The sequence below is a fragment of the Pseudonaja textilis genome, chromosome 6, assembly GCF_049901715.1.
Source record: "Pseudonaja textilis isolate UNSWEBS1 chromosome 6, rPseTex1.2, whole genome shotgun sequence".
NCBI lineage: Eukaryota > Metazoa > Chordata > Lepidosauria > Squamata > Elapidae > Pseudonaja > Pseudonaja textilis.
Window position 1 is genome coordinate 47,416,686 of NC_141995.1, and position 15,076 is coordinate 47,431,761.

The 15,076-nt window shown below is 44.4% G+C and overlaps 1 protein-coding gene across 1 annotated transcript in view; it reads left to right on the plus strand.

The window, feature by feature from the left end:
* The window catches only part of RGS12 (regulator of G protein signaling 12), a 60,682-nt gene that overhangs the window by 13,958 nt on the left and 31,648 nt on the right, over positions 1-15,076 (plus strand). The window contains exon 4 of the mRNA XM_026699772.2: positions 7,997-8,018. Within this exon, the coding sequence (XP_026555557.2) occupies positions 7,997-8,018 (22 nt within the window). The remainder of the gene's footprint in view (positions 1-7,996; positions 8,019-15,076) is intronic.

Consider the following 15,076-nt stretch of genomic DNA (forward strand, 5'->3'; position numbering starts at 1 on the left):
GGAAGCAGCCAAAAAAGCCAACACAGTCCTAGGCTGCATGAATAGAAGGATAGAATCAAGATCCCGGGAAGTGTTAATACCTTGGGAAGGCCACACTTGGAATACTGCATCCAGATGTTGAGACTGCAAGGTTTTTTGAGTGCAGCTCAGAAGCACCGGGGAACTACCAGAGGACTGGAAAAGAGCTGATGTGGTTCCCATCTTCAAAAAAGGAAAAAAAGCAGACCCAAGAAACTATAGACCAATCAGCCTAACATTAATACCCGGGAAAATACTGGAAAAGGTAATAAAAAAACAGATCTGCCAACATCTAGAAACAAGTAAAGTAATAACTAGCAGTCAGTATAGGTTTGTTAAGAACAGATCATGCCAAACCAATCTTATTTCATTCTTCAACACAGTGACTAAATTAGTCGACCAGCAAAATACTGCGGACATAATATATTTAGATTTCAGCAAGGCATTTGACAAGGTAGACCACAACCTACTTCTTAGTAAGCTAGAAAAAAGTGGAATAGATAGCACCACCACTAGATGGACTCGCAACTGGCTGTCAAACCATACTCAACGAGTAGTCCTTAATGGGTCTAAGTCTACATGGAGGGAAGTAAGCAGTGGGGTGCCACAAGGTTCCATCTTAGGCCCAGTACTCTTCAATATCTTCATTAACGACTTAGATGAGGGAATAGAAGGGGAACTTACCAAATTTGCAGATGATACTAAGCTGGCAGGAATAGCTAACACCCAAGAAGACAGGCTCAAGATCCAGATGGATCTTGACAAACTAGAACACTGGGCCATATCTAACAAAATGAAATTCAATGTAGAGAAAAGTAAAGTCCCACACTTAGGCAAGAAAAACCAAAAGTACACATATAGACTGGGTGAAACCAGGCTCAATAGCAGTAACTGTGAGAGGGATCTTGGAGTCTTAGTGGACAATCAACTAAATATGAGCCAGCAGTGTGCAGCAGCAGCCAAAAAAGCTAATGCAATCCTAAATTGTATTAACAGAGGGATACAATCAAGATCAAGGGAAGTACTAATACCACTCTGGGAAGCCTTAGGAAGCCTTAGTAAGTCCACACCTAGAGTACTGCATCCAGTTTTGTTCACCACATTATAAAAAAGATGTTGAGACTCTAGAAAAAGTACAGAGAAGAGCAACCAGGATGATTAGGGGACTGGAGGCTAAAACATATGATGAACGGTTGTAGGAACTGGGCCTGGCTAGTCTAGGGAAGAGAAGGATCAGGGGAGACATGATAGCAGCCTTCCAATATTTGAGGGGCTGCCACAGGGAGGAAGGAGTCAAGCTATTTTCTAAAGCACCTGAAGGCCAAACAAGGAACAGTGGATGGAAACTGAACAAGGAGAGATTCAACCTGGAAATAAGGAGAAACTTTGTGACAGTAAGAACAATCAACCCATGGAACAGAAGTTGCCCTCGGAAGTTGTGGGCGCGTCATCACTTGAGACTTTCAGGAAGAGATTGGACTGCCATTGGTCAGAAATGGTGTAGTGTCTCCCGCTTGGGTGGGGGATTGGACTAGATGACCTACAAGGTCCCTTCCAACTCTGATTATCTGTTAGGACATCTGTTAGGAATCTAATAAGTCCAATGAAACTCTGAACATGAGGCTACCGATAATCAGCTTTTATTTCTCTGATCAAGAAGCAAAGACTGGGCGACCTTTTTGTCTCCCACCTTAAACAGCAAGGCAGAGAGAGAAAATCAGGTGCGTGCGCACGAAAAAAACTTTTTCTTGAATGTTCATTGATTACCCAGCTTGCAAAAACCATCATTGCTACGGAAACATTATTTCATATCATATGCAAAGCTTGTGAAATTTTCTTGGCTCTTCTGCTAACAAAGGAACCTTTACTTAGATGGATTGGAAAGAAATACAGTTTAGCCCAAAGCTTCGTTTCTCATATTTTAAGTTACTGGGAAGAACACATTTTAAGTTAGTTACTGCGAGCAGATAGATGCATTTTGCGTTTCTCAAGTAGTTATTTTGCTCGGCTAAGGTTGGCAGTTCGCCTAGAAGTTTTTATCTCTGCAGTTGGCTCAGCTTCCAGCTCAGCACAAGTTACAGCTGTGCTCAGCTAAGCCCAGCAAGGGAATCAAAAGTCAAGCCAGGTGCACTCTGTATATGCTCTAATCCTTTCAAGACTCTAGAAAGAATGCAGAGAAGAGCAACAAAGATGATTAAGGACTGGAGGCTAAAACATGCAATGAAGGTTGTGAGAATTGTGTATATCTGGTCTAATGAAGAGAAGGACCAGGGGGTGACATGATAGCAGTCTTCTAATATTTGAAGGGCTGCCCCAAAGAAGAGGGAGTCAAGCTATTCTCCAAAGCCCCTGAAGGCAGGACAAGAAGCAATGGGGAGAAACTCATCAAAGAGAGAAGCAACCTGGAACCAGGGAGAAATTTCCTGACAGTTAGAACAATTAATCAGTGGAACAACTTGCCTCCAGAAGTTGTGAATGCTCCAACACTGGAAGTTTTTAAGGAGACATCGGACAGTCACTTGTCTGAAATTTGTCTGAAATGCTATACCCTTTCCTGCCTGAGCAGAGGGTGGGACTAGAAGACCTCCAAGGTCCCTTCCAACTCTGTTATTCGGTTCTGTAGTTAAGAGCAGATGGTTTCTGTCTTTGAAGCTTTGCAGGGGATCTGGGCACATCCAGATGATCCTGGGATCGAGCCAAGAAGGGTCCCAGAGGCTTCCATTTGCTCCCTCTTATTTTTCAGCATCTGGATCAATCTAATAACAGCAGTCATATTTTTTTTTTGGCTTCTTATTGTTGGATTCCGAGGAAACAATGCAGTGGAATATTAACTGCACCATGGGAGGTATTTTTTATTGCAGATTTCCTAAAGCCCCCGAAATAATCTGCCTTCAGAGCGTAACCTGAAAAAAAATCCGGAACCAAGTTCTGATCAATCTTGGTTCGCTTCCGTCCGTGGATGAGTCCTTGTGAGACCCCATGAAGGTTAGAAGCAAAGTTTCTTGCTAAGTAACTTTTTTCTTGGCCCCATTTTACCATCTTTCTCACAGTCGTCGTTAACTGGATCACCATTGGGTAAGTTCGGCAAACGGATGTAAAGTCAAATCCCATTGATTTTGCTTGTCGGGAGGTGACCCAAAAAGGGATCGCATGACCCTGGGATGTTGCAGAGGTGATACTCAAATGGTTTGGACCGGTTCTGGTGTACTGGTAGCAAAAATTTTGTCTAGTTCAGAGAACCGGCAAATACCACCTCTGGTTGGCCCCGCTTTACCTCTCCTATATTCCCTTGTTTTTTAGCTCAGCTGATTCACATGGCAGAGTGGATTGCCACGCCTCAGCTGAGCTAAAAAGCAGTTTACCAGCCTTGACAGAGGTCAGTCTGAATCCTCTGCACGTGCACAAAACACGTTAGAACCGTGTGCATAGAACTTGTAGTGTGCATAAAACCGCACGTAGAACCAGTAGGATACAATTTGGAAACCCACCACTGGCTGCAACCATCACAAATAGGAGGCCATCACCAAGTGCCTGCATTTTGATCACATGGCCGTGGGGGGATCCTACGACGGTCGTGTGACAAGTGGCCGTAAGTCCCTTTTCTCAGCGACATCATAACTTTGGTCGCTAAAGGAGGGTGTTGCAAGTCCAGGACTTGGCTGGGCGCTTTAATTGTTTTCTTTTTCTACATAAATTTCTGTTCAACCTTTTCGGAGCCTGCTGGTTTCAAACAAGAGGGTGTGGTACCCTTTCTTTTTTTTTTTTTTTTGGTGGAAATCCTGTTCTTCCAGGAGAGAAGGCCTTGTAAACTTACACTCAAAAGGAGCGAAGAATGAGCAAGTCGATTGGAGCAAGGCACAGATCCGACTTGCTGTGCGATTGTAACCATTCTGTGGACGTGCAGCTACATGCTAAGAAAGCAGCGAATGGCAAACAAACTTTTACAGGACTGTTTGAATCCAGAGCTTTAAAGATTCAACTTGCCTAAAGGAGGAATTGAACTTCAAAACAAAACAAAAACATAGAAACCAGCAAGAAAAAATTCTGGGCAAAAAATCTCTTACCGATAATCTACCAATATGCTTATCTGGGTCGACGGCTCATTGCTATGCAGAGGTTGTCACCCAAGAATTTAGAGCCTAGAATTTAGGCTGCTTCTCCATGTTGTAGCACGGTGACGAAGTCTACATTGAATCTGGGTGGGTCCCCACTTGGCGGGGGAGAAAGGAGGGAAGGAAGGAAGAAGGGAAGATACTGCACACTCCCAGTTGTGACGGCAAGGAAGGAGCATGTCTCAGCGACCAGCCCGAGAATTTTACTTAAATGAAAGATAATAATTCCCAGAAGTCTGTCTGTTCATGGATAAAATTTGCAACGCCGGTCGTGTAAGTTTACTTTTCTAAAAAAAAAAGAGAGAGAGAGAGAAGGGGGGAAAATTGGGTTTTAGGGGAAAATGTCTTTTTGTCTTTATTCTGCAGATTGGTGATTTTTTTACTATTGGTTATTTGTCAATGTCAATGAACAATACAATAGTTTCCTAGTATACTAATGCAAAGTGTTGACTTTCCCTTGTGAGCTTCCCAATCCATTTAAAATATTTTTGTTTTTTCCTTGATGTTTTTTTTTCTTAGCTACTTTTTTGTTGGTTTACGGCGGTTCCACAACTGTTTTGTGGCTCGTTCAAAACGTTAATCCTCTCGCGGGTTGCTTTGCTTTAGGTTTTTAATCTCTTTGGAATCGAGTGCAAGACAGATATTTCAAAAGATCGGGGTGGGATATTGAAAAGATTCAGGGCAGATTGGATGGCAGAAAGAAGGTTTAAAAAGTTGGGTTATTACTTAGGCTCTTTTTAATCCTTGTTGGAGGGGGGAATGTTTTGGGAGGTGCTCTGGATGGAGAAGAAAGCCACATAACACTAAGCAGGGCTTCTGTCTTGGATTGCACGTTTTCCGTGGGGATTTCACCCGGTTTGTCAATTTAACATCTTCTAATTCAGACATTTCTAACCTTCCCTTCCAAAAGGAAATGTTTTAATCTCGATTTGTTGTCTGACGTCAGGTACGGAAGCTATTTTATTTCTTCCCAGTAGGAACAGCAGCTGGCCAGGAACGAATTAGATGATGAGTTTTAAAAAAATGAACGAAGCTCGGTCCGACATCATAGTGAACAAATCCTCAAGTACAGCTAGTCCTCGACTTATGATAGTTCATTGAGTGACCATTCAAAGTGAAAATGGCACTGGGAAACAAGTCACTTAAGGGCCAGTTTTCACACTTACAACTCGTGACACCTCCACAGTCCCCTGATCCAAATTCAGATGGTGGGCATCTGGTTCATAGTTACGACGGTGGTGACGTCCCAGGCGCGGGTGTCCCCCGATCCCCTTTTTTGCGACCCTTCCTGATGAACCAACCGTTGTCGCCAACTTAACGATTGCCACGATTCTCCAGGAGAAGCCGCAAAACAGGGCCAAATCTCCATTTGACCGGAGTTTCACTAAAGTGAGGTAAATTCGGGGGCGCCCACTATGGTTGTAAGTCGAGGCACACACCCCTCTGCACATGCAGCCAGCGAACTTCATTCGTGTATGCCTGCCTGTAATGACGGTCTCCGTTCATAGGAATGGATGGATGAGATCAGGGGTCTCCAACCTTAGCAAATGTAAGACTTGCGGACAGTGATGTGATTCAGCCGGTTCGCGCTGGTTCACAAGAACTGGTTGTGAAGTTTCTGAGCAGTTTAGTGAAATGGTTGTTGGAAGAAATTATTAAGGCAGAGAACTGGTGGTTAAATTATTGGAATCCCACTACTGCTTGTGAACTTCAACTCCCAGAATTTGTTGGCTGAGGAATTCTGGGACTTGAAGTCCACAAGTCTTAAAGTTGCCAAGGTTGGAGACCCCTGGATTAGATGACAGACGGACAAATTTCCAACAGGGTCTCACACTGGGGGGTTAGCAGGCTGAAAACCTTGTCCTGGTCACCCCCCCTCTGCCTCCCCCCACCGCAGCATGCAGTTGGGTTGAGGGATCCCCACATCTTCAATTTTTAGCTGCTTCAAGGATATTCTTGGGCTTCTACGCTCCGAGTTGCACAAGCCCTTTTCTACCTCCTGGTTATGAAGGTTATGAAAAGGACACTTGATGAGGTGCAGGGCGGGTGGGAAACTGGCCGAGACACACACACACACACCCAGGTCAACAAGGCAAAAATTGGGAGTGAAAAGTTAAAGTAATGAGTTGAAAGTTAGAAGAAGGTGGAAAAAAATCAGGTAGTTAAATATGTTGGAGTTAGAGATGGGAAGGCCAACCTGAAAAAATGACAAAACAATAATTTAGAATTCTATATTGGCCCAGTGTGATTGGACACACACAAGGAATTTGTCTCTCGGTGTACCTAAAAGCTATAAGTGACAAATTCTGGTCATCGTAAAAATATGTTCATCATAACTCATAAGATACAACACTTAGTGATAGTCATGGGATACTAAATAAGCAATCAACATTGCTCATCAATGTCGATAACAGATTAACAGAATTGGAAGGGACCTTGTAGGTCATCTAGTCCACCCCCCCCCCCACACACACACAAGCAATTAATAATTTGAATGAAAAGCAATCAACCTCCTGAAAAGCGACAAAAACAACAAGGCAGGCTGCCCCTTTGCTTGGCAGCTGTTTAATTCCGATTAATGCCCTGATTTTTCTGGCAGAGAACCACGTGCGGTGGACATCAGAAAAAAGGTTAAATTATGGGCTGTAAATAAATCGAAGACACCGTTGCCATTAAGGGAATTCCTTTTTGCAAAATTCAATTCAGCAAAGACCAGGTTGTTGTTTACAGGACACAGATCCCAGGAGCTAGATCCCTGTTGCAGCAACAGTGTTGACTCTGGTTTTATTCAAGATTTTTCTGCCTTGCAGTGGCTTATTTTTCAATCCAATAAACAGCACGCCGGAAAATGAGAATAGAATTAAAATTAGAATAATAGTAGAATGGATTAAGAATGGGATGGGATGGGATGGAATTAGAATTAGGAATAGAATAGAATAGGAATAAGAATAAGAATAGAACGGCATGGCATGGCATGGCATGGCATAGCATAGCATAGCATAGCATAGCATAGCATAGAATAGAAAATATGGAATGGAATGGAATAGGAATAAGAATAGAATAGAATAGAATAGAATAGAATAGAATAGAATAGAATAGAATAGAATAGAATAGAATAGAATAGAATAGAATAGAATATATGGAATGGAATGGAATAGAATGGAATAGAAGAATAGAATAGAATGGAATGGAATGGAATAGAATAGAATAGAATAGAATAGAATAGAATAGAATAGAATAGAATAGAATAGAATAATAGTAGAATGAATCAGGAATGGAATGGAATGGCTTAGCTCAACTGTTCTGTACTGAAGCTGCTTGGAGCTTCTCTGAAACTGAAACTCCTCTGCTTGTGTTTTGCATTTGGAAGAGATTTCTTTTCAGGCGGGGAGGGGGAGTAGAACTCCTTAGCATATAATAATAATAATAATAATAATAATAATAATAATAATAATAATAATAATATAGGAAATACTAATAGTTCTGATGGTCCTTTGGAAAAATCCTTTCTTAGTGAGCACCTAGAAGCCAAGAGGAACATAGGTGCCCAAATTTCAAGTTTGTAGGCTTTACGGTTCATTTTGTGATGATGCGTAAGTGGTACTTCTCTTTTTTGAATAAATATACTGTCTCCCTCCCTCTGAAATCAACTTTATTCATTCAAAAACTTACCTTTATTTTCACCGGGAACATTTTGTTCTCATTAACGGACCGAATCAAATCACACTGAATGGGCTAACAGTTTGAAGGTTGGATCAAAGCGGTGCATAAAGAATCTGGCTCAGATCTTAGAATTTTCCAGTTTTTGCATTCAAGACTGATCATTTCTCTCTCTCTCTCTCTCTTCTTCCCTTCTCTCCCTGCAGTCTACAACCGTGTCTGATGGAGGTAAGCTAAAGACTTCTATGAATATGAAAAGAACTGATATTTTTAGGCACTTTGACAATGAATGATAGTAGCACTGATGATGTTACCTAGTTGGGTCATGAAACATCTGCAGGAAAACAAGCAAGGAGCCCTCAGTGCTCCCTCCTCCTCCTCCCCTCCTCCTCATTTTATTTTCCAAAGCACCTGAAGGCAAGACAAGAAATAAGGGATGGAAACTAATCCAGGAGAGAAGCAACCCAGAATTAAGGAGAAACTTCCTAACAGTGAGGACAATTAACCAGTGGAATGGCTTGTCTCCCGAACGTGTGTTTGCTCTATCACTAGAAGTCTTTGAGAAGGGACTGGACAGTCTGAAATGGCATGGGGGGTCTCCTGCTTGAGCAGGGGGTTGGACTAGAAGACCTCCAAAGTCTCTTCCAACTCTATTCTGATTGATTGATTGAATGGCAGGTTGGCCTGTAATAAGATCTCATCCAGAATCTGATCTTGAGTGAGCGGGGTCAACCTATTACAAGAACTGGCTGCAGGTGAGGAGGGTGACACTCCCCAAAAAGGTGCTTAGCCGGGTTTTGAATTTGTCACCAGCATGACCTGGGACAGAGCCATAGGTAGCTCTGAAGTTGTGAAGGCACTCAGAGCCCTCTCTCTGGGCACGCCAGCCGTTGCCCCAGCTCAGATCCGCCACACATGCGTGCAAGCGCATCCATCGGCCAGCTGGTCTCTGCCGTGCAGGTGCAGGGGACAGGGCGTGTGTGGGGGTCGTGCACGCATGTGCAGGAGGTGAGATGCATGTGTGGGGGTTGCACATGTGTGGGGGTGGGGTGCGTGTTGCATTTGGGGGATGCGCACGCACACATGCGCTTTGGGCCCTTGGCGACGAAAAGGCTAGCCCTTCACTGCTCTAAAATTTCAGGAGACTCTGAAGGTTGATAGAGGGGCTGCTTGGTAGATAACTCACTGTGAATCCTTGGTGCTCCTTGTTAAGGTTGCATTCTTCTTTTGGGGTCTCTCTCTCTCTCTCTTGAAATCTTACCACATACAGCAAATTGGGTGCTCTTGGTGAGTGGACAGCAGCCCAGAGGGGTGCAAAAATACCCCCGATTGCCAGCCGTGGATCGGTTCGGCTTGGCTTGTCCACCAGTGATGGGATTCAGATTGTTTTTTACTACTGGTTCTGTGGGCGTGGCCTGATGGGCGTGGCAAGGGAAGGATATACTGTAAAATCCCCCTTCCCTCTTCACCCCACTAACCTGCTTTCCAGCTCCATTCTCCTGTGCAGGGCAACCAAAGGAGACCCAGCCGATCAGCTGGGACTCAATGGGAGGCAGAGAATGGAAGGGGGCGGGGCCAGTCACAGGTGGGATTGGCCGGTTCTCCAAACGACTCAAAATTTCCGCTACTGGTTCTCCAGAACTGGTCAGAACCTGCTGAAGCCCACCTCTGTTGTCCACTGTGAAGGAGAGCTTGTTGGTTTGGTTGGTTTTCAGTTTGACAAAGAAACAGAGCCAAACATATACAGGTAGATCTTGTCTTACCCCACAGTTCATTTAGTGACTGTTCAGAGTTATAACAGCACTCAAGACCCGTTTTTCACACAACCATTGCAGCATCCCCACAGTCACATGATCGAAATTCAGCCACTTGGCCAGCAGTTCATATTTATGATGGTGGCCGTGTCTCTGGGGTTCCAGGAACCCTTTTTGTGACCTTCTTGCAAGCAAAGATATTGGCGAGTCCGGATTCACAGAACAGCCGGGTGACTCACTTAACAGCTGCAGGGATTCACTGAACAACTGTGGCAAGGAGAGTCGCACAATAGGACAACATTCACGTAACACATGTTTCATTTAGCGGCAGAAAATTTAGGCTCGATTGGGGTCATAAGCCAAGGACTACCTGACCCTCCTTGAGCAACAACCTCCCAAGTTTTTAAGAGTTCATGTTTCTAAGATAATTTCCAGCCTTCCTTTTTTCAGCCGGATTTTTTTTCGATCCCTATCCAGCTGAGTGGTTGTGTTGATTCTGTGAAGGTTTTGCATGCGTTTATACTTTTCTATTTGTTTGGCTATGATTCTGAGCTGTTCTTCCAGAGCTTAACATTACAGGGTAACAGGCTTTTTATACCAAGTGGTCTCCAAAAATAAGATCTAATCTAGTCCTTAAATAAGTCCTACCTTGATTTTTCTGGATGCTTGTAATGTATACCCTACCCCAAAAATAAGCTCCAGTGACGATCGTGAGCCAGATGGATACATCTTAGTGCCGTATTTCCCTGAAAATAAGACCCAACCAGAAAATAAATCCTAGCTTTATTTTTCTGGATGCTCGTAATATAAACTCTATCCCAAAAATAAACCCAGTGAAGATAGTCAACCAGATGCATTTTAGTACCGTATTTTCCCCCAAATAAGACCCAACCTGAAAATAATCCCTAGCTTGATTTTTCAGGATGTTCGTAATGTATACCCTACCCCCAAAATAAACTGCAATTAAGATCATCAGCTAGATGGATGTATTTTAATACCATATTTTCCTGAAAGTAAGACCTAACTGGAAAATAAGCCCTAATGCACATTTTGGAGCAAAAATTAATATAAGACCCAGGTTTATTTTTAGGGAAACACGGGCAATCGCGTTTCTTAGAGTCAGCTCAATCCTGGCCGAGCGGTTTTCTAAACCATGTAGAACGAAAACCAGACCAGACCCAAAATTGTTGTAGGATGAACTCAGACAGCTTCTTGGCAGCTCATTCATTCAGCTTGTCCTGACTCAGCATCTCTGTGCATTCAAAGAATGTGAAATCGGTGTCCGTCAGCTGAGCGCATGGTTTCCGCAAGAGGAAAACAGCTGAAAGTTGGTTGGTTTCCTCCGGAATTCAGGGTTGTAAACATGAGCGGACTCCTTGGTCTGGACTTGTCCTATCAGTTTTGAGGGCCGAAAGGATCCCTGGGCCTGGATGAATGTTTGTGCAGCGTTGCTGTAGCCCCAACAATCAGGCATTGTGATCCTTGCATTCTGATCCACTGGAAGGAGACGGATTGACCAAGGCCAATTTTAGGCTCGTGCCTCGGCATGCGTATTTTCTAGTGAGACAGACCAAGACAGGAAGATCATTTCATTACAATATTTATCAGAATATTCAGACAAAAAGGGATTCCTCTCATTCAGTGAGAGAACGCGGATCCTTAGCTTATATCCAGTGGTGGAATTCAGCCGGTATGGACCGGTTCAGGAGAACCGGTAGCACGCTCATCGAACCAGTTGTGATACCGGTTGAATCGCACCACTGCTTATATCCCCTTTTATAGTTAACCCAACAAAGATGAAAGGAAAAAAAGAAAGCTGATTGGAGAAGATGAAAGCAATCCCTTCTTTGCACCGTAAAGTAGCCACAAAGGTTGTTTGAAGTTAAGAAACTTTTTTTTCTGATCAGGTGATAGGATCCAGCCATCTTTCTGTCACTTTATCTTTTCATTTTAAGGATGTCAGAAGCTCTCTAATTCAGGGGTCTCCAATCTTGGCAACTTTAAGACTCGCGGACTTCAACTCCCAGAATTCCTCAGCCAGCTTTTTCTAGTGTTATTTTTATGTTATTTATTTTGATTTGTCAATCACTTTCAAAATAATAGGTATAAGTATAAACATGAGTAAGAATACAGAAAATAGGTAAAATTAAATGCGGACAATAGGACAGAGATGGGAGGCACGATGGTACACTTCTGCACGCCCCTTACAAACCTCTTAGGAATATCTTTATATTCCCTTTGGCTTTGAGAATCTTTTGTATTAAGGTGTGAATCTTACTCCAATTTTTTTTGCTTTATCACATGTCCATCATAAATGATAAAAAGTCTCTTTTTTACATTTACATTTCCAATACCTTTATACATTCTTGACAACTTATTGGTGTTGTATACCAGGGATGCATCATCTTATAAAAATTTTCTTTTGGAGTATAATTTAGTGTAAATTTTGAAGCACACATTCTCCCATTAGTCTGGCATTACATTATATCCAAAGTTACTTGAATCATATAAGGTTTTACATATTCATTCTCCAAATTTAAATCCCATGCACCTAGCCCACAACCACAACTGAGCCCGACCTTGATGTTGTTAAGTGAAAAAAAAATTGTCAACTGAGTCGGTCCCATTTTACGACTCTTCTTGCCACATTTGATTAAGCGAATCACTGCAGGTGTTAAAAATTAGCAGTACGGTACGTCCAACAAATCTGGGTTCCCCGTTGATTTTGTTTACCAGAAGGTCGCAAAAGTGAACCCTGAAGACTGCGACTGTTATAAACGTGAGGTGGCTCTCCAGCAACCTGAACGTTAATCACGTGAATCCCAGGGAGGCTGCAATGAGTCCTACGCATGGAAAAAAATGGCCGTGTAAGTCCCTATGTTCAGTGAAATTGTAACTTTGAACAGTCCCTAAATGAACTGTCGTAAGTCGAGGACTACCCTGTAACAATTTATAGCACAACAGGAAAGGGTGGGGGATATTTCCATTACTACTAGGTAGGAGTGGGATTCTACCGGTTCGGACTGGTTCAGACAAACTGGTTGTTAAAGTTACATCTGGTTCACCAGACCGGTATGTCAACCGACCGGCTGGCCCCACCCACCCCACCCCACCCCTCCTAGGAGTCTCCACGTGGCCCATTTTCAATGAGGGTAGGTGCAGGGTCTGTGTGGAGGCTCTGGGTGGCCCATTTTCAATGGAGGTAGGTGCAGAGTCCGTGTGGAGGCTCTGGGAGGGGGAAAATGGGCCTTCTGGAAGTCCGGAAACGGGCCTGTTTCCTGCTTCCAGTGGGCCTCCAGAGTCCGGGGGATGCTCTTTTCGCCCCCTCCTAGAGGCCTGGGGGAAGCCTTCGGACCCTTGGGAGGGCGAAAATGGCCTCCCCCAGGCTCTGGAAGTGCACCGGAAGCCGGTAACAGAAAGTTCCGGTAGACCACACCTACCCATCAACCGGGCAGTGAACCAGTTGATGGATTTTTGAATGCTGCCCCCTACCCACCCGCTACCATGTCATAGTCAGACTAGTTGTCGTGCAGTGTACTGGCATCATCAGAACTCTCTTGATTTTGGAAACGGAGCAAAGTAATGAGTGATGGGTCAGCTAAAAGAAACCCTCATATCCTGGTCTGGCTATACAATCTACAAACCCCATCCCCAACGAAGCCATTTTAAAAGTTTTAAACCTGACTCCCCACCTACTTCATTTTCTTTAGGGAGACAGGAAAGCCCAGGACAAAGCTGTTTGTGTGGAGGGCAGGTGTGTGCACTGTGTGTGTGTATTTGTGTGTGTGTTGCTTTTGGATTGGCCACTCGGCTGTGGCCGCTCGAGCGCTTTCGCTCCTCCTCGCATCGCAGTTGCCGGCTGAATAATTCATATCCCTTCGGCAACAGCCACGAAGGGCTTTTTTTCCCCTCTTCAATTATTGATGTCGCACTGGATCAGCTTTTAAGTCGGGTGCACCAAGAGAGCATCTTTCAGGCTCTGGGGGTGGGGTGGGGGGATGGAGGGGCCGCCACTTGGAGGGAATGCTGTAAAATAGAGCTAACGGAGCAGGGAGGAAGGATGCTTGCTGCGGCTGGGGTCGCCACCACAGGGAGGCCAGCCGGGCCTTCTCCGTGTCTTCGTCCCCTCCGCCGGGCATGGCTGCTGAAGGATGGCCTTCCCTGAGCGACTGGAGGTATCTGCTGAAGTGGCATCATACCAGGGGCTCCTACCAGCTTTATCCAGGTAACGCCTCGCAGATCCTGACTGGCCGGTTCCTTTTCTAAGAGAAGAGCAGAGTTGGAAGGGACCTGGGAGGTCATCTAGTCCAATCCCTTGCTCAGGCAGGAAACCCTATACCTTTTCAGAAGTGGCTGTCCAGTCCCTTCTTTAAAACCTCCCGTGTTGGAATATTCAAAACTTCTGGTTATTACACTGATTAATTGTTTTAATTGTCAGGAAATTTCTCCTCAGTTCTAGGTCGCTTCTCTCCTTGATGAGTTTCCATCCGTTGCTTCTTGTCTTTTTTTTTTTTGGTGTTTTAGAAAATAGTTTGTCCCCATTTTCTTTGCAGTAGCCCTGTGATGGCAAACCTATGCCATGCGTGCTGGAAGTGGCGCGCAGAGCCATTTTCCCCGGCATGCGAGAGCTCGCCCGGAAGAGCCCCACTGCGCATGCGCACGCGTGCCACTGCCCAACAGCTGATTGTCGGGTACCTGGTGCGCATACACGGGGAGGGCAGAGGGTGCGCGGGAGACGTGCACATGCGTAGAAATGCGTGATGCGCACTGGGGGAGCTGCTCTTCCAGTTTCCAGCACTCCCCCACGTGAGCGCGTGCTCCCATTTCAGCACTCAATTTTGAAAAGGGTTGCCAACCCTATCTTAGGCTGTGGCCTGTGTTGCCTCTGGCGGCTAAAACAGGGCGCAGGAGTCCACATGTGGCCCCCGCATGCCCTGTTTTTGGCCTGGACGGCCTCCTGCAGCAATTTGTTGGCCAAAGTTGTTAGGGATACACCCTAGCAGAATCTGCACGGCAGTCAGGCAGGCAGGCAAAATATGTGAGATAAACATTTTTGTAGCTTACACTCAGTAAAACAGATACACTGTGCTAATTAAATAGTTTATTCCAGTAAGATTTTTAGCATAGTCAAACAGTCCATATATCATTCTGTCCGGGGATTATTTAGTTGCAAAGTCCAGTGTCGAAAAAGAGGTCAGTAAACTTAAAAATATCAGTCCAGTAATATATCTCCTCGCAGTAGAGATATGAAGAAGTCAAACCTCCTTTCTTCCTTCGACGTTCAGAACTCAGTAGCAGGGAACACGCAGTTAGCAAACCATCATTCCAGTATATCCAGCAATCATCAGCAATCCAGCAGGTTCTCTTGCCCCCTCTTATGGCGGTTTCACGACCGCACCCAAAATTACATGCTTTGCAGTTTAAAGTGACACACACTTAAACTTACTATCATAGTTTATATATATTATTTTACCCAAACTACGTTAGGTAACCTTGTTATTCCTAACAGCTGCAGGAGGCTGTCCAGGCCGA